Genomic DNA, 23,637 nt, shown 5'->3' with positions numbered 1-23,637 from the left:
TATCGGTATATCAACAAATGAAGCTCAAAGGTGAGGAGGGAAATAAAGTACAAAAATTAATTTAAAGTATTTGTGTACTGTGTTATGAATTAGCCATAACCATAACTCATAGGATTTTCCTTGAGGTGTTTGGAAAGTTTGTAGTGTGCCATTATTAGAGATTTTGTCTTGATTTACCTGGACTTCAGCTCCTAGTGTAAAGTAGAAGAGGGTGAAAACTTGGGGAATTTTTTGACTATGTTAATTCAGTTCAGACTGAGAAATTTCCTCTGCTGGAATTCTGTTTTATTTAAGGCTTAGTTAATTCAGCATCTAATGTCTTGACAAAAAAAAAAAAAAAATCAATTTAACAGCTTGTTTATTGATTTATCGTATTCAGTTGCAAGACTAAAGGAAAGTGGATGAGGCGGCAATCCACTCCTTTGCGCAGCATAGGCCTAAGACTGTCTGTACCAGAGATGTTTCCTCCCTGTTAACATGTCTCATTTTGATGTGGGAGGGAGGTGGGCAGAGGTAAATGGGAGACTGGCATCCCAGTTGTAATTTTGGGTAGTGGTGCATCCCATCTGTTTTTGTCTGTACAAGACATGAGCTCTTCAGAGATGCCCCATTCAGGTCGAAGCCCAAGAAACACAGAGAAGGTAGGAGAGTGCCTGGCACTGGTGGAAAGAAGGTACAGAGTCTAAAGTATGTTAATCCTGATTTCTAAAATGCTTTTCTGATTGTTGTGAAGACTATAAACACATTTTTATGTTCACAGTGAGTGTCTTGGTTCTGTATCTCTTGTTTGCAAGTAATAAAATGTAAAATACCTTTGATTTTTGCCTTGCTGTGGGACACAAGTATGTGGAATTGCTGTATCTGTATTTGGAATTGCTGACAACATTGTTAGATCAAATCAAGAGCACGGAAATAGTTTTTTCAGCTATGGTAGGAGAATCCAACACACCTGAGCCTTTAAGATGGAGCATTTTTGGCGTATAGGGGATTAAGGAGCTAGGTGGGACAGGAGGAAGAGGAGTGTTTAAGGAGAAAGCGAAGAGGCAGCGGGTGCGTGGAGCTGCTGGAGACCCTGGTGAGCCGTCAGACATGTCCAGAAAGACGCTGAGTTCTTGTTCTGTGATGGACAAAAGCTCTGGTAAAATGGTTTTCTGCATGAAGACTTTTTTGGTTTTATCCAAACGATGCATAAATGCTTGCCTTGCTCTAATTACTTACTGCTTAAATTTTTCTGTAGAGCTAATTTATGAACAAATTTGGCTAGTTCTTAGGGGGTACTGGGTGTCAACAAATGTGCTATGCTTTCAGGCTCAGCCTAAGTCCTTAAAGACAGGGGGCTCATTCTTATACCTAAATCCATGCCTGGACAGGAGTAGCTCAGAAGGATGGTGGAAAAGCAAGCAACTAGGAATCTCCTTTCGTATAAACCCACAGAAGTAACACTTAAATTTGTAAGGCATTTTTGTCTTTTAAACACTGTTATGTTGATAATGCCAGAAGATAGTATTTTGGGAGAAAATCTGATACAGAGTGGCAAAAGGAGAAGATTAGCTGAACCCATCTGCTTTTATTTTAGTTGTTTTGATACTTGTTCAGATATTTGAGTTATTTGGTTTTGAAAACACTAAAGAAAAACAAGCAAAACTGCCAGTGCAATCCCAGTGGTGTGTTTTCCTGACCAGAAGCTGCAGGAGCATTTTAAATGGGTAAGAGGATTAGGTTTCAGAGAGGTGTCTTTACGTTTGGCCTCTGACTCTAATTCAAGTTGTCCTTGGGGAAGCTTCAGTGACTTTCAGTGAGACACTAGTCTGTAAGAAAAAAATGGTATGATTGTTTTTAGCAGTCAAGCATGACTTCTTTTTTTGTGTTTTGTGGGGAGACAGCATAACCCCCTTTCCTGCTGCATTGGCATTCTTTTCTGGTTTTGTTTTAGTTTTCTCTGCAGTTGATAATATGACATAATTGTCATATTTTAATTCAGACAAATGTGAGTATACATAGTCTTCATTTTGGGCGACGAGCAAAGTAAATTAGTAAAGATATTTGCAGATAAGGTTTACTGCCCTTCACTTTAGCCTGTTGTGTTTACCTTTAATCTTTTGGATCTTTTGATTGCAAAATGCATTTTTGCAACATTTGCAAAATTCCATTTTGAGCTGTGAAGTGAGACTCTGCAAAGGCGAGATAGCTCACTGTATAAGTTGATGACATTATACTTAGAATTTTGTACTTGCTTTGAGATTTAAATTTGGGGGTTGACTTTTGCTTTTTTCCCTCCTCTGATAGTTTAGAGATAGTATAGATAATATGGCTTACTATACACACAAATGTAAATAAATGCATGTATTTGGAAGAAGTAATATAGAAACCCAAAAAGAATTTTGGGGGACATAGATCAGCAGTCAGCAATAATTCTCTGTGTAGTGCTATGGCAAAAATCAGGGTCATAGCTAGGAGTAAAGATGTGTTTTTATGGGTATGACCAATATTGATATACTGCGTGCACATCTGGTGTCTGTGCTTTCAACACACTGATGAAGATTTGGGAGCAATGGAGGAAAGTGACACAAAGACAGTCATGACTTAAGATGTAGTCGTACAGTAGGTGACTTAAACATCTCAGTCATTTAAGTCTATCAGAAATAAAGTGGGAGGTGAATATACAGTATGTATATAGGGGAAAAATAATACCAGGTACAAAAGGCCTCTTTCCTCTAGAGGAGGAAAAATGTAAGATCCTCAAATGGCTGCATGCTGAGGTCAGGCTCATTCAGATTAGAAGTAAGGCATGCTTATTTATCTTTAACAGTGAGGCTATTAATCATTGGAACAAACTACTGAGAAAAGTGGTAGAAACAGACAATTGCCATAAATTACAACTCCCTGAGGAATTACCACTGGATTCAGTTATTGGTTTCACCAAAGAGGCATATTATGGAATCCAAATACATTATCTGAAGGAAATTGAACTCGAGCAGTAGCACAAGCCACATAATGCTATCAGCTGTGTGGTACCAAAACATAGTCATAATTGTAATAGTAGCTACAGCTCCATCATTTGTTTTTACTTCATAACAGTATTATTAAAATGATTTCTCATCCTCTTGTCTTTTTTCAAGGAATGTTAAGGAAATGAAAGTTGTTGGATTTTCTTACTCAAATGCAGATGAGGCTAATGCAAATTTTACAACTTCACTTACCTTTGCAAGGAGTCAGTATCATTTTGTTGTCAATATAATCTGCTATCTTTAGGCTTTATTACGTGTCCTTCTCAAATGCCAAATGCTCATTATTATACTCAGGCTTTTAAACCACTGTGTAAACAGCAGGCTGTGTAAAACTGTTTCCAACCAGTTCTGTTACAGACAAAGCTGTCTCATTTGTGGGCTATTTAATATAAATTAATTTATTCCGAGTCTATGGATAACTTCCTCTTCTGATATTTTATATTTAGGTAAATTTGAATTGATGCAGGATCATCATAAATCATCATAATCGTGATAAAAATGATTAAAACCGAGTCAGAGTATTTTGGATCCTTTCTAAGACAGATAGCAGCTTTCCTAGCACGCTACTCAGTCATGGCCTGGTCGGGGCAAGAATGAGAGTTCAGAGCCAGCAGCAACAAAGAAACCAAACAGACATTTCAAATACATTTCCTTGAGGATTTTTGTGTCTAGGAAAAAGAAAATCTGAATTTAAATGGAGAGTAGCTAAAAAAAATACCACCAAACTCCTCAGCAAATGAAGGAAACTTCATTTTGTACGCCCTGCTTTAATTAGGCAGTAGCGTTTGTGTCCAAAAGAAGACAAGCAGTCTGTTGTCCCTTTGGGATGAATGCCTACTGGATGTGTTTCTTGAGGGACACATGCCTTGGGAGCCAAACTGCAAGTAGAGCATGGATTACATTCTTTGCTTAGAAATTTCTATAGCTGTGGTGACTTTTTCTCTGAAACCATTAAGGAGTTATGCTTGAAATACCACCTGTGCTCTTCCTTTTCAGAGTATATGCCCCCTTTCCTGCAGACTATGTGTCACTTAGATAAGCCAGTCCTGCAGCCCTGGCAGAAATATCTGATGGTAGACCTCGTTATTAAATAAACTAGTTCACCCTCTCACTAACTGGCTTGATTTAAATGCTTAGCTGTGAAAATCATATATTCTATCAGCCTCTTCAATCACTGTATAAAGCCTTCACTCAAAACTACTTAATAGAGATTACTCATTTTGTTGTAATGCTGAAAAGAGCACTGCACTACCATGGTACTATAGCAGTTAGAGTAGAGACTGAAAGCATAAATTTCATTAATCCTACTAGTGATTACAATGACAGTACAGATCAGAAAAGCGTAAGGATATTAGCCAGTTTCTTACAAGACTCTTATATGCATGGTTTTGTCTGGGTGTCAAAACATCAGCTTCCATGCACAGTGCATTCAGATGTAAACTATTGGCCATTCCCATCTTTCTTTTAATTTCATTAAGAAGTAAAGGTAATGTACTTAGATGCATCACTGCGTACTTGTGATGATTGAGTTCTGTTCTTGGGTTCTATTATAATGTCCAGTAGAAGTAAAATCCAACTGAATCCCTCTAAACAAAAAAAACCACCCAGCAACTAATTTCTAGTAGGTATGTATAGTAACCTAAAAGTTATTAAACAGGACAACCCCAACCCATTTTGTTTAGACAGCTGCCCTTTGCCAACCATCTCTAACTGGTGGAAAATATGCAAAGTAGAGTACAGTAGATTGATTGGTGGTTTGCAAAGAGGAGAGCTGAATTCTTCTATTCAGCTTTTTTTTTGCACATTTTACTTAAATACTGCAGTTAAAAATAATATCTTTTATAGGAAGCAATGCCTCTGATATACTGCAAACTGCAAAGTTGTATGTCAAACAAGGTGAAGCAAGGTGAAATTTAAGTGAAGTACTTGCAGTCTTGCCATCTAACAGAGGTCAGTGCCAGATTTTGTGAATCAAGCTTCAAAAAATTCTGAGGTTTTTTAGGGAATTGTGGAATTCTCTGCTTTTCTGTCTTGTTCCAAATAGTTAGAAATCAGCTCAAGCCCTGAAGTTGCATTTGTATCTCCTATATATCTTCCATGCCTGCTGTTCTGAGAGGATGTAGAATCTTCCTCCTTGGAGATCTTCAGAAATAACCTGGGCAAGTTCCTCAGCAACCTGATATAATTGCTTTGAGCAGGAAGTTGGGTTATATGACCTCCAGAGGTCCCTTCCAAGCTGAAGTGTTCTATGGTGCCATGATTCAATCTGTCTTCCAGATATCAAAGTCAAAAGCAACAAGTGAAGGGCTGTTGGGAAAGGCAAATATGTGCTTGGTTTTTGGTGGTTGTTTTCTTCCTGTTGGCACACGTCCGTGTCATAGCTCAAATTAATAATACTGTTATAATTTTGCCTAAATGTTGAAGTAGCAGGTGAACTTGGAAAGGCAAGAGCTGCCATAACTTTAAGGTTCAAATCAAGGAGAAAGGGAGAAGGTTGTTGTGGAGATTGTGGCCAGTGGGAGATTAAGGCTGGCATCACTATCTGGTATGAATGGGTATGAATATGAATAGAATGACCACAAAAGGGAAAACAAAAAGCTGTCAAGAATCAGATACGTAAGTAAAAAAATAATTTCATTACCAGTCATAACAGTCTTCAAACCACCTCTGAGGAATTTTATATTTCTAGACATTCTACAGCAGATTCTTATTCCTTCAAATTATCATGGTTGTCGATAAAGGTTATGAGCTAGTGGGTTGATTGTGGTGACAAGAGGGGATGGTAGTAGATTGCATGTATGCTCATTATGCCAGTCTCCAAAAGGTTAACAGTTAGATGACATGTTAAAAAAAAAAAAAAAAGTATAGAAGAGAGACGCTAGCTCTAAAATTGCCTAACAGACACTCGGGAGAATTTTAAAGCCTTTCAGTAATAAGCTGGGAGGAAGGGTTTGTTGTTCTTTTTATTCTTAAGCATTTATTAGACTCAGCAATAATTCTAGTTTAAGTGACATAATGCTGGTGTCCAGCAATTAGCCTGCACTTCCAAATTAATACTGCTTTCGCCTGTGTGGCCTTGACTTGACTAATTGGCTGCCTTTCCTTTTTGTATTCTGTTGTGATTTTATGATGACAGTGATTCAGCATGTACAACATAGGGATAAAAAAATAATTTAATGCTCCACTTACTCAGCAGGCGTGATTGACACTCTCTTGGGTGACTGTTAGAGTAGTGCTGGTCGGAGTAGCACGTCGGCAGTTGCTTTGCAGGAACAGTGAAGCCAAGACAACTGTGCTAGTACAGCATCTTTTTGAAAGTCAAAATGTGGTAAAATTATTGAATATGACTGACAGCTTGAACTAGATAGATCTCTAGATGGGTATCTAGAATAAGAAAACACATAGTAAAGAGTGGTGACTCCTTCTGCAAGTGAAGACCTAATCCTTTACATTTGCATGTGAATGAAAACTAGGTTTGTTGGGTTTGCACCATCTGTTCTGTATAAAGCCAGATCAATTGCTCATTAATTAGTCACGTTTTAGAAAAAACACCTCATTTTCAAAGGAGAATAAGTTACTATCAACAGCATCTAAAATTATTTTTCTTTTGCTGCATCCAGTAAGCTGCTGGGTTTGCCACCTTTTTCTGTTTCACTCATCCAGCTTTGCTGTCGACTGAAAGTACTCTGGGGTCATTTTTTAGAAGCTTTTTTGTGTCTTGGGATCATGGAATAAACAACAAGTGTTCAAAGGAAGTTTGCAAAGAGAAAATTATTTCTAAAATAAATTACCTTGTTTTAATGTAGTGAGTTATTTTATGTTTTCCAAGTTTCTGCTTAGACAGGAAACAATAGCTTTGTGAAACTAGCTGGCTGAAAGTAAAGCAACAGGGCAATTTCTTTAGAGTATTTTATGCAGCTAAATATTAAATAGAAATATATTATTTAGATTTCACAGCCTATTTTAGAAAGCACTTCCCCAGCCTGCCAGTGCTTCTGTTTGCAAGCAAGGCATTTTTGCTTTTGCATTCTTTGTCACAAGGGCCCTGTTTCACGGTAGAGAAGAGGTGCTCGTGAGCTAACTTCTACAGGGCTCTGCTCCTTTTGAGTGAAGCCAGCTCCAGGAACAAAAGGTTTGCAGTATTAGGTCCCAGTTCCCAAAATGGCCTTGCAAACCTTTGTAGCCAGAGGGTGGTAGGAAAGGCAAATGATACCATGTGAATTCTGCCCAGACAACACAAGTCGATGTAAAAAGCAAATACTCCTTATCATCATTTTCCTTTCTGAAAACAAACATTTTAAAGATGTTTTCAGGGAGGAAAAAAAAAAAAAGAAAAGAAAAAAACCCAACTCCCTTGAAAATTAACAACTTTGGACTGTATTTTCTAATGAATATTTCACGACTGTTCCATTAGCAAATTGTAAACAGTGCTTTGCCCATTTACTCAATAATACTTTTTTTTTTCTCATCATTACATCAAGGGACAGTTCAATAGACATCAGGTTGCTTAAAATGCACAGAAAGTTCTTTGTATAAAATATTTGTAAAGAAATAGCAGCTTAAGGTGTGCTGGAGGCATAAGGAAAAAGGTTTCCTTACGCAGGGATAGGTATTACATTTTGATAGTTACTTGGCATTGGTAGTGAAAAATAGATTGAGAAGTTTTGTAGCTGTACATAGGTTTTCACAGATGGTCAGGTGACTTAAGTAACAAAGTTTCATTGAAATTCAAAGGTGGTAAAAATTCATGGTAATCAGGTATCTAACTTAAAAAAGAATTTGCTGTTTGTCACCTTGTTCTGAGTACCTTTGAAAACACTTTCTGGTTTTCTATAAGATTTTAATGCCAGATGAATTCTTTTTTGCCACCTGTGTTATTTTTGACTGCATTTATGAAGAAAACAAGCTTTCCTGTATTTTCAACTTGTGTTCATAACTTTATATGAACCAATGAAGAAAATAAAGCCAATTCATGAAATAAATTTCCAACTGGTTAAGGAAAACTTTTCTGTACAACAGAAGCCCCAAGTTTGGACATTTGGAGTCAAAAAAAAGATAAATACCAGAATTGTCTCATTGGCAGGACAAGAGACAGACAACAGGTGCATTATATGATACAGTATAATTTCTGGGTTTAAGGCACTTAATGAAATTTTTGTTTCAGCCGAGGTTTATCATATACGTTACATGACAGATACATATCACTACATGATGTATACGTAGTATGACATACATATAGGTATATATTGATTTGGGGAAAGGGGCAGAGCAAGAACAAAGTAGAACATACAGTTACTACTCATTTTTACCATACAAACACACCGTTGGAAGGGTGAGTTCATGGGCTGTGATCCAGATTGAAATTCCAGGCTTTGCTGGTTGCGGGGAGTGGGCTGGAGGGTAGGTGGTTTCAACCAGGGCCCCAGGGGCTGCAGGAACCAGATGGGGCGAAATGGGACCGGCAGCAAATTGCATTGAGAATGTTTCAGTAGGTGTGCAGAGAGAGAGGATGCATTTTGCTGGGTGTTTTATCTGCATGTGGGGAAATGCATGCGTACACACATACGTGTGCAAGTATCTGTGTGTTTGTGTATAGCCACACACATATATGTAAAAGTTATAAATGAGTATTGTGATTACTTCTTGCAGTTTTCAATTCTTAGTCATCAGAGGTAAATGTGGCACTAGCTTTATTCACAGTCTGAGTCTCTCTTCTGTGCTTACTATTTGTTTATTATGGACTGTGTTTCACATTTGGTCACTTCATTTCGTATGGTGGTATTTATGCTGCCTGACTTGGAGGACTGAAATTTTTATATACAGGAGAAAGGAACTGAAGCTCTAATGATATCCACAGAAAACTCGTGTTTTGCTTGTTCACACTACTCCAATGTAAGCATTTTGCATAATACTCATAACATCCTAAGCTCCCAAATATATTGTTTGTAAACAAAACCATAAAAAGATGTTTATGAATGTGCATTGGAGAGAAATGAAAAATGTATCATCTAAGCAAACTGGTGATTTATATTCAAATAAAAGTTTGTAAGGTGGGTTAAAAGTATATACGTGTGTGTGTAAATACATATTATATGTTCTTTTTTAATGTATTCTTTATAATATCATTGTTATTGTTTTAGACTATTAGTCTTCCATTCTGTTTTAACATATCCATGTCACTAATATTTATGTCAAAGGTTCATTTTTTTCCCCATCACTATTAATTTTGTAACTGACTTCACACAATAAAACTTCACCATTGCAGTCCTGGACAGGTTTCCTAGCAACTTTGTAATGTCAGGCTTTCCCTGTGTTTACTCTTGCACTCTGATGCTTGTTGACATGCTGATTCATGTTTTACGCCACCAGATAGGTTTTGTTCTTCTGGAGGAATGAGCTGAAAGAGGTCATGCCAGCTTTTCCTCTTTCCTCCTAGACTAGATATCCTTTTAATTTAAACTCAGAGGAAAAAAAAAAGGGGGGGGGGGGGGGGAAGTGGATTTCTGCAGCTAAGCTAAACTGGAGAAATCAATGGAATTTATTGTCAAGGGATATCTAATCTCTAAAGCTAATACAAGACTTCACAGCTATTGATTACATGCTAAGGATGCACAAACTGTTAATCATGCATGGAGGCAACAGAATAAACATACTATCAAGAGGGAATGAGCAAATAATTGTCAGTAGTGTAGTTATATTCATCTCTTTACTATACCTCTGAAGCAGGGACAGCTATATTTTGCATCCAAAAAGATACATCCTAAAATATATTAAATATCCCCTCATTGCTACTGAAGCTAGTGTAGTACAACTGATTATCTATGTAATAATTCAGATGTTTTCTTCAGCTCCCTGAGGTATGTGGTCAATAAGAAATTTGTAAACTGGTTTAATAAGTCAGTTGCTAGATGAAGTGAAAAGAGAAAAAGCTCATAGATTTTCATGCAATTGCATTATAATCTTCGTTTGCAACAAAATAAATCTGTAGTGCTAGTACAGTATAAATGCCATTGTTTCATTTATTCTGGGTTCATATTTCACATGACAAATAGATGGACATACTAATGTACACAAAGTGGGTTCTTTTTCTGTTTTCATCCATATTTGGTTTGTATTCTGTATGTTACACATCTGAGAAAGGAGATGCCCAGTAATACCTTTGATTTTTATTGTGGGAATATGTACCTGTTAATTTTTCATTTTCTGTCAGACTGCTGAAATTACTTCAAATTGTATGACTTCGGTCAACTTCTTTTGATTTCTCTTTCTTTGATGTTCACTGTTTCTTAATGCTTCTAAGTTTAAAAAGATGGAAGGCCTGAGTTTTCAAATTTGGCTGCCTAAAGTCAGGCCTGTAAACTGCTGACATGGAACTAGATTTGAAAAAAAAAAAAGGAAAAAAAAAAAACCAAAACCAAAAACCCCCGAGTACCTCAGTTAGACTTTCCAACCTGTATTTACATACATGACAGGTGTCCTGGGTTTTGTACATTCTGAGTATGAGGGAACGCAGATACTCCAACACTGGAATATGTGGAATAATAACTTATTCCAATAACATATGAAAAGTCTATATTGATCCAGTTGGTAATATGATGTTGTGCACGTTTGGCTTGGAATACACATAAGTAGGTAGGAAGGAGTCCCTGGGTGAAGATAAGTAGTTCATGAACTATCATTAAGTAGTTGTTAAAGGACTGAGGCCAGTGCTGTTAATTGATTTTTGCCTTTAACTCTACTTAGAAATAGTCAAAAATCTGCCAGAGTTACAGACAAGAAACCTGAATACAATTTACAAGAATTGTTCTGTCATAAAGACAGACTGGTTCAAGGAAATAAGTCTGAAATGCATGGCATTCTTAGGATGTCTGAATAAATTGAGTCTTCCTGTAGTATCATTATACTGTTAAATAATGGAGTTATTGGGAGTTAGTCTGAACTAAATTCTTTTGGATTTGTAGATTAATAATCTTTGAAACACAGGAGTTTCATCATGGATATTCTAGGACAGCTCATTTACCTAGGGATTTTTGTTAGCTTTATTCATAACATAACTATACAATGCTCCTTTGACAGGCAGTGGATCACCCACAGAAGTGCAGAAGTGATCACAGTTGATGCACACAGTTCTTGCTCAGATTTTGGTTGTCTGTTGAAATGTATGACTCTAGTCCAGTCCTTTTCAATGAGTGATACACTTCTATATACAGCAATCTTAACCAAGTTTATGATGTGAGGGAACTTAGTATCTCTATAAAACCTTTCTACGTGATTCATTTTTCACTAATAACAAAGGTAATAATTGAGAGTAATGCAACTGCATTGCAACTGCAAGGTGAGGAACCTTTGTTTATTGTTTTCTTACTGCACGTTTGACAGCTATTCTGGTTTAGGTTGTACTTCCTCTGGTGGTTTTTCACTCACACCATTCTTCCATGCTCTTATCAGGGGTCTTTTTAGCAGAATTCTTCACAGCAGCAGGACTGTTACTTTTTTTTTGGGTTTTGGGAACATTTTGTTTTTGTAGGACCTTGCATGAACCGAGGAAGCAGCAGGAGCCAGAGTGACATGTTAGAATAATCCTCTTTTATTTCCCACATGCCAAGGAGAGACCTATCCTGGAAAGGTCAGGAAAAGCCACAGGACAGAGAGGCACATCTTCTCATGGAAGAAGAGTCTGGGGAATTCCAGTGGCTGTTCAAACTGGGAATATTAGCAGAAAAATGAGGACTTCTTTTTCTTCTATGTCATTTTTGTTTTCAAATGTAAGGGCAAGATAATTAAAAGAGCCTCTGTGAGAAACACTGTGTTTTAAATTACAGGGTTACTATCTTAAACCAAATTTACTCTACTTCTTTAGTAATTGTCATATATTTGCTTTTGTATGTCAGAGTTTTTATTTAATATAAGCCCCACATGTCTCTGCAGTGCCCTCAAACCTTATGCAAATTTATGCATTAACTCACCCTCCAAGTCCAGTTAGTTTTCACTTCCTGTGTCACCAATGAAGGCGACCTGGGTCACTCTCAAACTTGTTATGAATTTCAAACAGTGTGGTTAAAGCAGAAACTTTAAGACAGCTCCTAAGTGTAATGCCATACCAGAAGGAGTTCCAGGGCGGGGGGAAGGATCCGAAAGCCAACCCCAATTAAAGAATTGTATGCACAGACAGTATATTGACAGTATACGGTGGTGTTCAAGAAGCATCGTCTTTATCTGAAATGTTTGTGCTTTAAAATTTGTTAGATTGTTTCCCATTTCATGCAAACAAATGTGTGTTCTGTCTGATGGTCAGAAGATCTAGTCACCCCTCCCCTGCCAGGTAAATGGAAATGAAACTGTGTCTTGCAATCAACATATAGGATTTCTGAGGAAAGGCAGCAAAAGCAAAGGACTTGTCATGCTTTACTAGCCTCATTTTATGGGATTTTTTGTCACAACTTCAGGACATCTGTTTGTCTCTGATTTGGCAGCAGGGTAATACTTATTATTAAAAATAGGTTCTGAGGAAATGCATGCTCTCACCTTGCTGCTTCTGCAACTATGAAGGCTTTTGTTTTCAGTGCCATCTCTGTGTAAGTGAAGATAATATCTACAAAGAAGCTCTGATAGTGACCTGTCATATCACGTGTTGCTTATCAAGCACTAAAGAAATAGAAACTCATGTTATCTGGAGCGTCTTATTAAATCATCCTGCAGTTGAGAGGTGCTATGGGGTCAACAGGTTCAGTCCCTTTTGCCATCTATCCCTGGATTATTAACCTTTGGAGAATTACTAAAGCTGTTCTTTATTTTATCCCATAAATTTGGGTTAAATCTTCTTGATCCATAAATTGTTGTGAGTGAGTGCCACGTGCATGTAGTTCTTTTATTTAATGTGGTTTCTGGATAAGAAATGAGGACTTACTAATCTGTATAAGTGTGGAGATCTCTTTTATTATTCTGGGGTGTTTTAATGTTCTTTTGATATTCTCCCAATGCCTCTGGTTTTAATTGCTTCAGTGAGAGTAAAAACAGTCAGATCAGATGATGGATCTGAGTCAGTGAGCGCTTGGTAATATTAGTTTGCCAAGAGATAAAGAGAGGCTGAGGAGAAGGAAGATAATGGAGCTGCGTATTATCAGGCATTGAGAGCAAAGGGCAGAGAGAGAAGCTGGCCGTAAGCAGAGGTGGGAATGGGGTAGAGATCGTAGCAGCAGCCCATGGGCAGGAAGGGTCTGGCAGAAAGGATCCTGCCATCAGCAGAGGGGCTTGGGAGGATCTGAAGGTCAACCCTGCCACCACCACCACCACTAAATCCTCCATATGCCTCGTTGCCGTATTTCTGTTGGAAGATGTGACTTTGCCACTCAGGATGTTAGCATTTGAGAATATGATACAGTTACAGGATACTGAATTTCCTGCAACAGCAGAAGCCCTGAGTGCTTTCTGCTATCACCACAAGGAACTTCCTCCAGTCTTAAATATATTTTCTGCTGGAGAAAAAGACTTGAAAAAATAAATTATTAATACCTCCTCCCAAAATTTTAAATACAAGATCTAATGCAAAAAAAATGCTGTTTCACTCAAGTTCCAAGCTTTCAATCAAGAAATCTTTCAAAATAAATAAACCAAACTATCATTTTTCAAATAACTTGTCCTTATGCTCAGATACTTACTTAGTGTCTGGCCACTGTTAGCATTTCAAGCTTGTTCTGAGAAAATCTGCAAATACTCTTTTGAAAAAGAACTAGGATTCCAGAGCAGAGTTAGCATTTCTGTGGAAGCACTGGCAAATAAAGTGTAAATGAGCTCTCTGAATCGCTGCTGCTTGCTGGTGCTGTCTGGTGGCTGGAGCGCAGGTGACCTGGGAGCTGGGCTACCGTTCAGTTTTCTTACGGCCCTGGCAGTAAATCAGCTTGTAGCTTTGAACAAGCTATTAACCTTTTTGTGTCTTCTTTCTCCTCAAAGAAAAGGATCAACACCACTTACCTGTCTCATAGGGGTAATTCGTAGATTAATGTTTGGAAAATATTAAGTGCTTCCTGCCGTTATTACTGAAACTCCAGCTGACAGGTTAAGGAATGAACAGAGATTTTGAGTCTTATTTCTTCCCTCTTTGACATAGGGTGCTGATTTGACATGAGTAATTCAACAAAGAAGTGAGAAGTCATGAGCTTGAATGTCCATGTATTTTGGATAAAAGTTCTAGATGTGACAGAAAGAGGAAAGGTGAGGAAAAAACAACTGGGAAGACAAGATGTAAATTGATTTACTGGGATTAGCAGAATTGAAAAGGTACCCAGATATCAGAAGAGAATGCATGAATTGACATTAAATCCCAGTAGGATTAAGGAAATGTTTCAGTAAAATGCAAACCCTAAAGTGTGATGGGAAAAGGAAAAAACAGCAGATGAGCACTACTTTTTGCCCCCATTGAGAACAAAGTTGTTATTAATTAGATGCTGAGATTTTGGGACGCCTACTCAAAAATTCAATAGTGTTTTATCTGAGAAAAATAATTATTTGAAGATTGCTTTCTACCGAGGTGTTACAGATGGAGGCTTTGTGGTGTGGTAGTTTAAAACAATTGTTCTTTACCTCTAGAGATCCCCAAGACAAATTTTGCCCAGAAGTGAGAGTAAAATTGTGTTTTTAAAGCATCATTTTAGGAGCAGTGGGACAGTTGGCAGACTTTACCAAAGCTGTTGAGAGACTCTGCAGACTTTAATTACCATCTCAATATTGCAGAAGTTGTTTAATTTCTGCCAAAGAAGGGAATAGTTGTGAGAAAGCGAGATCACACTCTGTCTTTCATTCTTTCCTTTTTGACAGGTGAATAAAGGATGCTTTTCAGTGTCTCCTCTGATACTGTGACATATTTGTAAAATTTGCATAGAATTGTAAAATAATTTTTCTTTAAGATTAACAAAGCTTTTTTTTTTCTTCTCTTTTGAAAGTGCTGTACAGCATAGCGTGAACGCAGTTTAAGTCTTGTCATGAAAGCAGCAAGATGAAAATGGAGTGCATTTTCTGCTACTGATTAGTCAGCTTCAAACATTAGTAGCTTCAACCTTCATGGCCAGACAATATGTATTATGTTGTATTTATTTTAGAGACTCCAATAAATTTTTAATTCAGGTTTGAATTCCATCTCTGGTGTGGGTGGTTGAAGGCACAACCTGGATTAATAGAATAAAGAGGAAATTATTAAAATGAGAAGAATAATTCCATTTTAGAAGGAAAAATAAGCCTATAATACAAAACCTCCTCGGTATGTTTACTCTTTTAGGCCTCAAACTCTAAATCAGAGTATGTATAACTAGGTTTTCACTGTCATTCATATGAGAAAAAGGCTGCTAATGTATATATTTTTTTCCTCTTTTAGCAGTTCTCTTCCTCTGTGACACCTGACTGTGTTCAGGTTTTTTCTAAGTGCTTGCAGTAGTCAAGGAAATACTGATTCTTTGAAGACTCTTACCAGCTCCTTCAGTAGATCTACTGTGTTCCTACTTTTTTTTAAATGACTGCCTCACACCTGTCTGTACTTGCTAAAGCACCAGCCATTGTTTACTCTATAAAACCCCTTTTTTCCTCCTTCTCTTCAAGTCTCTTATCTCTCAAGGACCTTTTCAATGCTATCTTTCAGCTTCAGATCCCTACTGTCAAAGTACACAATACATTCAGAAAGCTACTGCCCAGGAAGTCTACTTATTCATTTGTATTTTTCACCATATATATGATAAATCGGTACTTAAGGGCAAAGGGAACACGCTTGTTCAAAATCCAGAAAGGGAAGGATAGATCATGGAAACAAATAGGCACAATTTATAATCCTTAACACTCATCATGTTACTAGGAATACCTTTATGTTATATTTAGAATTTGGTTGTTTTGATGTTTGAAACTAAATGTTTGCAGTTTGTCTGGCAAACTGCGTGCTGAATAGATTACACTGATTCACATTTCCTTATTTCAATATACCATCTGTGCTTTTGGCTTGTTGTTAGCCTGGTTGGGACTCTCGTTTAATAAATGCAAGTTACAAAGAGCTGTTATGCTCAGAAAGAGAAATCCTATATTTCACTTCCTTGAATAATCTCAACTGTTGTGACCTTACAGCAGCAAGGACACGAGGCTGAAGCTGTACCTACAGCAGGCTTTATTTTCTCTGGTGAAGAAGGAGGTATTAGCAGAGTATAAAGATCCCCTTGGTATATTTCCAGTGAAACTCTAGTATATATAGTCATGGTCATGATTTTCATTGTGTAATCATTTTAATTAAGTTTGACGATAAAAGTCAGTCTTGCATGAGGAATGAATGCACTAGAGAGACAATGAAAGATTGATGACAGCTTGGGGAGCATCATGTGCTCTGCTGGTGGAAATGCATGTGTGAAGAGCCGCGGAGCTTGGGTAGCAGGTCAGAGGTCACCAGCTTAGAGCGATGTCCAGGCAAAGTTTTGGGGATCCAAAAGAAGCAGGATACAATGGGAATATCCAAAAGCATCTTTGGTAATATTTCTGAGGGGCTTTGCTTGAATGAATAGCTTCATTACTAAAATAATAAACATTAATTAATATCTGCATCATTTTTGTAACTGCTAGCTTAGTAAGGTAATTAGTATAATTAGTATACAGTATTGCTTGGTGGCATGATAAATCATAGTGTAGTGAATGTTGACTCTTTACCATTATGAGGCATTATGCAATTTATGCAGGTAAAAAAAAAAGGTAAGGGGGTAATCAAGAAGGGAAGCCAGCGGTGACAGCTGGGTGGCCTTTTGGTCACTCTTCTTGCATCTGCTGCCTGTATTCTCAATTGCTTTGAATCGCTGTACTGTTAATTAGCAGTTCTTTTTCTCACTGTTGCTAAGTCTTAATCACTGATTGAAACCTGCAAAGAGAGGCCAGAAAAGAATGAAGTAAAAAAACAGAGACTAGCAGGTTTTTTCCCTTCAGGGTACTTGTACAAAGGATGATACTTCCAGTAATAAGCCTGCGTTTGTTGGGCATCTCCTTTGCTTTCACATTCCTGGAGGCATCATCTACCCGTTACAGTTCAGTGCAAGGATGAAGAATGTTAACAATGTTTTTCTTCATTATATTCTGTTTTCTAGAACCTATGAGAACACCAAAAACATTGAAGATTGCTGAGATCCAGGCCAGACACATTGCTGTGGATTGGGAATCTTTGGGCTACAACATCACTCGTTGCCACACTTTCAATGTCACTATATGCTACCACTACTTCTGCGGACACAACGAGAGCAAGGCGGACTGCTTGGACATGGACCCCAAAGCACCCCAGCACGTTGTGGATCACCTGCCTCCATACACGAATGTCAGCCTCAAAATGATCTTAACCAACCCAGAAGGGAGGAAGGAGAGCGAGGAGACCATTATCCAGACAGACGAAGACGGTATGCATAAATGCTGTTATAGAAATTACAGCCAAGTCCAGTCTAGACAGGTGGAAGGAAATGACTTTGTGTTTTACAATATGTGTCCCAAAGGATGGAAGTTCTCTTCTATTAATGTATTAATTAGCCCTAAACCAGTAGCTTTAAAAGTACTATACCTGTCACCCAGCATATATAGCCCAAACTGTCCGTGTAACGCAAGTCAAACTCAATCTCTCTCTTGCAAGAAAAAGGAGGATGGCTTCCCAGTCATTTCAAAAATGTGCTAACAGAGGTGACAAGAAACACATGGTGGTGTTAGATGAAGGCTTTTTCACAGTATTAGGTATAGTATTTGAAAATTAATTCTGTGAATTTAAATATTGACTTCAGTGCTTAAAGAATCTATTCAAGATTTAAAACCTCTTCAGCAAATATATTTGAGCAATAATTTATGTTGCAGGTTACAGTATATAGTATCTGTTAACTGTTTGAAAGCCACTCATCAGATTAAAGTATTATTTTGACAACTTGGGAGTGGGACTTGATGATCCTTATGGGTCACTTCTAATTTGAGATATTCTATGATTCTTCTTTAAAATGCTCTCGATGAAGTTTCATTGACAAGACAGTTGAACTTATCTTAGTTAGGAAGAAATAAAGAATAGATGCAGATGTCAACGGTGATATTTGGTGGTTAGGCTATGAATCTTGGTATGAAAGAGATTAAAATAAAAATAGATATTTTTCCCTAATTATTTAAAATGTAGTAAAGAGAAATATTAGTTTCCTTTTCTTATATTTAGATTTCATTAAAATATTTACAGCCAAAAAATGAAAACAGATACTGCCATCAGTAACCAAAAAAAGAATACTTGTGCTAATGTAAGAGTATAGATACATAAGAACATAAAATTGAAAAAGGTAGTGTGTTTGCATGTAAAATGAAGGAGAGAGTATAGCTTTATATATAGATAGCAATCAAGGTTAGAATCTGGTAGCACTTTTTCCCCATACATTCTCAATTTTACAAGAAATAGAAGAGGAATATGTTTACTGTTGCAATAAAGAAGAGAGAACAGCTTATGAAATAGGTAGAACATAAGAAGCTGTAGAGAGCTATAGAGACATAGGTGCATCACGTGAAGATTTACTGACAAGTACAGTACTAGACTATTTCATGCAATTCAAATTTTAGCATTACTTTTTTAAAAAGTTAAATATAATCCATGATGAATTATTTCTGTACCTGTGTTTACATTATAGATATTTGTGGTTGCTATTTTCCTTGAGGTTAAAAAAAAATGAAAAGTAGTAGTAATATTGTTATGTCCATGGAAAATGGTTTTGTATTTCTTTTTAACTGAGTTTTCAAGAAAGATTATGTTTTGTCATAGCCTTTATCTAGTCAGATGTGCAGAGATGGTGGCTGGTCACTATAGCAGTGCCTGTCAAGACCAGTCAAGTGTATATATTTGGTCTTCTAGTTTTGTTGTGGCTTATTCTTGGAAAATGATGCACACAGGGCAGGTTTTGGTCTCAAGCTAGCACACCAGTGTGCTATCAGTGAACTTGTTTAGATTCAGCTTTGGTGTCAGAGGTACCATAGTGTAAAAGAAGCCTCACCCAGTGAACGAAAGTTGCTAAGGTGAACTATTTCAGGCAGATGTTGTTTTCAAAGAGGGATTAATAAATTTTAAAAGGTACCTATATTTAGGTGCACTGGAGGTAATAATGCTTGTGACCTGAAAATTGCCTCGTGAGGTCTACTCAGTGATACGATTGGAAATTAAATGCAGATTTTTAATTGTGCATTATTGATTGGTTTGAAAGTCTATGTCTATTTCAAAATACGGACCATGCAAGTAATGTGCAATGTGGAGGGCTTTCAGCCGTCTCAGGATCAAAGGCGTATTCAAACCTGTGTCTCTCCTTGAACTCTCATAGCAATAGTAAACTGAGTTCTGTACTTGACTGCCTATGTGTATGCTGCTCGTTTAGTCCCATGATCAAGTATCTGTCTGAAAATGTTTTTAAACACAGTTCACAGCCTAAAGCAGGACTCGGACTAAGAAGATGAGAGCTACAGGAAGATACATGAATCTGTGCCCCACATATTTCACATGTGGTCAGAATTAACTTCATTGTCATGATGGTTTTTGCAGGTTTTGTAGAATGACCATAATGATAATTACATAGTGGGGGCATTATCAGTGATTCATTTATGAGAAGGAAAACAGACCATCACAGTATTTTCCTACATTTTTGCAAATAACATTAATTAGAAATAGCCACCGATTACATGATTATCTGAAACTGTGCACTTACATTGTGTACTTTTCATAAATAGAAACTTCAAAAACTCCAGATGACAACAGATAATTAACTTTTTGTTAGCTTTTCTGTAGTGTAGCATTCTTCCAATGGCATTCTTCCTTCAAGGATCTGCTAATCGAGTAAAAACTTTGTAGACCGTTGGAGTTCATTAAAGGTGTCTACCTCATATTTTCCTCTCTCTGCATCTTTACCATTTTGTTCTCATCTTCTGTTCCTTTGTCTATCTTCCCCATGCTTCCAGCTCTCTATCCCTTTCTTTTTTGTTGTTGTTGTTTTGTTTTAATCTTTCCCTTCATGTCTCTTCTTCCTTCATTTCACCTCCTCCCTTCTGCTAGGAGATTTACACATATTTGAACTTCTGGGATTTCCTAAATGCAGACCATCTTGGACTTTTGCAGGGCTCTGGTCTGAGACAGTGAGGATCTCTGGCTGTTTTTCACAAAGGTTCACATTTATATAAGGTTGCATAGCTGGGCCAGACCTCCCAGAGTGGCGAGTGGTAACTGAGCGGTGTATGGTACCAGGAGCAGAATTAACTCAGGAAACAATTAGTTGAAGAACAGGGTAAGATTCAGAAGCTGTGCTTCAGACCTTTGCGGCTGTGACTGACAAATGAAGGTTTTAACAGCTTGTAATTCAGTATCTGCAAGAAAGCAAAGCCAGGACTGTAAGTCTGAAAATAGCCTCCTTTCTGACCAAGCCACATCTGAATACTTGGTGGTTTTAAGTATTTCTATTTAACTTGGATAGATGGAAATAATCTTTAAAGTATATTATAGTAATTTGCAAAGAGCTGTATTCCACATAAAAATTAAGCCCTTGAGCAGTACACTGTTAAACAAGTTCTGCAAAAAAGAAGATGAAAACAAGCAAATTTGTCAGTGTTTCATGGGTGAAACACCATCTTTCACTTTGGGGAGAGATCACACCATCACTAAGATCTGGGAGAAAGTTCTTCTGAGTACCTGGGTATTCAGCATTATCTGTGCAACAACAGGGACTCACTGTTTCACCTGCCTTGTTTAGGAGATGGACAGTGTTTGAAGGATTTGATAAAGGAGAAAGGAAGGCTCGCACAATCTGGGGATGCTTACACGCTGGGCAGAGATGATGTTTGGCATTTCAAACAAAGTACAAGAATCAGCAGTGAATTTATCACTTAGCATGAATCAGCAGCGTGCACGCATTCTTGGAGCTGCCTGTTCACAAGGACATTGCAAACTCACAGGGACCCTTTTAAGAGCAGTGGATGGTGAATGGGATTAAAGCAGATAAATGCTTCCTTAATTTTTAAGTGGAACCAGATGCAAAAGGCAGTGGATTAACAGGAATAGTGGCATTAGCTCTCAGTGAAGCTCAAAGTGTTTGATGGTGATTTTATAACTCATAAGGGAGTGTGTCAGCTAACAGCAGGCAAACAACTAATTGAAAAAGATCACTTGGAATACGGTGAGTACCCGTTTTGGGCCTTAAAGGATACCAAAGCTTTGGTCTGAGCCAAAGAAGACGCTCATTGGACACAAACGAGGCCCCCTGATAGTTCAGAGAGTGTGGCTCATTCAGCTCTGTGCAGAGATACCTAGAGCTACAATGCAGGGTTAAGACACCAACTGTCCAACCATTACTCATGCTCCTGGGAAAACTGCAGCAGGCTCACCACTCTGGGGAAGAGCAGAGGATGGGGGGAGATGTTATAATTAGAGGACCAAAAGATTAAAAAGTGAAACACTTTGTGTACTGTCTAAATGTGTGAAGAAGAAATATCTTCCACCAGCTTCAGGCGGGAGGATTTTATGGAAATAGTTGACATATAGTATTTTTCTGTGATTGACAGGAGTAAGTTTTGTGTTGCCTTTACAACACCCACCCACCCCAACACCACCCTCCTCCCCCCCCCCCCCCCCCCATTTATTATTTGCTATGAGAAGCATTTTTTCCTTTGTGCTTTTTCAAGTTGTTCTGGCACATCAGGAAAATATTGGGGGTTGGGGGGAGAAGAGGTAGAAAATATGCTTTGATCAAAGGAAACAAACAAACAGTGCTTCAAGGAGCTTTGAAAAAAACATAGACATAAAACTCCACTAGTAGCATTTTAAAAGTAACAAAAATAGCCCACCTGGGAGAAAAGTTAATGCAGTAAGAAGAGCAGGCAGTATGTCTGCAGCAAAGGAGGGCTGCAAAGATTGCTTGAAATGGCAAACTGTCTCAAAAAAACGTCTAACTCATGTAGCTGAGTGATACATGCATGGATGTCAAGTGAACCCGGTATACTAATCCTATTAGGAAAAAATTGGCAAATGGTTGCAGTTAATAAAGAGAAACCCATGACTAAGAGATAAAAGTTTCAATGTGAAGTTGTCCATAAATGCTGCTGCTAAAGGTATTGACCTCAGTCCTTGATCTAAAAGGGAGACAAGTAACCTAGGTTTCATAAGCAGTGGCAAAATTTAGTGGCAATATAGCTAAATAAGGGAGGAATTTTTATGTCTTTAGCAGCAGTGAACTGAAACTGATTATAACCGACCTGCTGCCATTGATAAAAGGCCTATTTGTCCTTCAGCTTGTGAAAATAACTCCAATTCTTTTTTTCAGATGGTAGGTAAGATTTGCTATCGGTGTATAATCGAGAGAGAGAAAAAGTGGTTGCAGAAAGAAACGTGAGCACTTTTTTTAAAGACATCAGAAAAGTTGATTTGTGAGAAAGTAAGAAAAATATTGAAATTATTAGCAGAGATTTATTTTAAGCTTACACTGAATGAACGACAAATGAAGTAAGCTGTTTTAAGGTATTGCAGAGATTAGAAATACGAGCTAGGTTTTATATTAATAGCTCAGGAAAAATTGGCCCTGAAACACAGAATTATTTACCCTGGCTGAAACAACTTCCTACTTTCATTTCCTTTAGGTACCTATATTAGAAGATTTGTAGCTGAAAAAGTGATATTGCATATGAGGTGCTTTGTTGAAACAGTGTGTTTGACATAAGGATGCCCGCAAAAAGGCCAGAATTAGTGGCTATTTCAGCAGTTTGCAGTGGAATGCGGGCTTCCACCTGGGCCCACAAGTTCCTGTTATTCCCAAACTGTGTGCTAGCTGAAAGCACTCTCTGAATATTGATTTACATATTTTTAGAAAGTTATAAGGTATGTGAGTATGTGAGATTATTTCACCCTGACATGGAGAAACGTTTCCAAATCCCAGAAATGAGGGGTACTGAAGTCAGCATTTGGTGTAAAAAGCCTTTAAACAAAATACTGTGTTAGGTGCCTGAGGCCCCAAATGCAGCAAATCTAGAACTCGTGGATTTAACCCCATTTGATATTTGCGCCAACATCTACAGCAAGTGCCACTGCCGCTGAGACTGATTAGCCTCTGTCAGCTTGCTCAGTAGCTTGCTTGTAAGCATTTATGTTTGTTACGTTAGTAACCGTATATAGGCTGGAAGGTACGGGGACCGTCGCAGGCGTGAGCAGGTCCGTGCCGGCGCAGTCCAGCAGTGGCCTCAGGTGGGTGATGCCGACCTGTGGGCTTTTGCCCAGGGAGCGTGGCCCAGTGTATATATAGCATTTTGTTCTTCGCTGCGAATGGTGCAACTCAAGCGATTTCCAAAGAAGTCATTTTTGTCATCGCCTTTGGTGTGAATACTCATATGGTAAAGACAACTAGTAGCAATTCTGATTTTTTTTTTCCTTTTTATTACATAAAATTTGCTTCTATTTAAACCTTAGTCTCGACTTGTAACAAAGCATGAAGTTAAAATGGTAAATCCCTCAGAAAAAGCCAATGGAAAGGTGGGCCATTTTAATTGCTTCTAACATTTAAACAGTAGAAGAGATTGACTGTCACCATCTCCTGAAAATAAGCACCTACCTTCGGAGAACGGCTGTAAGTTTTGCTGCTGATACGCTTTG

General features: G+C 37.8%; 1 protein-coding gene across 6 annotated transcripts in view; it reads left to right on the top strand.

Annotated features, from left to right (window-relative positions):
• The window catches only part of PTPRK (protein tyrosine phosphatase receptor type K), a 417,854-nt gene that overhangs the window by 303,199 nt on the left and 91,018 nt on the right, over positions 1-23,637 (top strand). For all 6 annotated transcript variants that reach the window (XM_075035665.1, XM_075035662.1, XM_075035664.1 and 3 more), the window contains exon 8: positions 17,108-17,410. In XM_075035665.1, coding sequence (XP_074891766.1) covers positions 17,108-17,410 — 303 coding nt within the window. The remainder of the gene's footprint in view (positions 1-17,107; positions 17,411-23,637) is intronic.

This window comes from Buteo buteo, chromosome 9, assembly GCF_964188355.1.
Source record: "Buteo buteo chromosome 9, bButBut1.hap1.1, whole genome shotgun sequence".
Classification (NCBI taxonomy): domain Eukaryota; kingdom Metazoa; phylum Chordata; class Aves; order Accipitriformes; family Accipitridae; genus Buteo; species Buteo buteo.
Note: the sequence above shows the minus strand (reverse complement) of the source record. Positions and strands in the feature narration are given on the sequence as shown.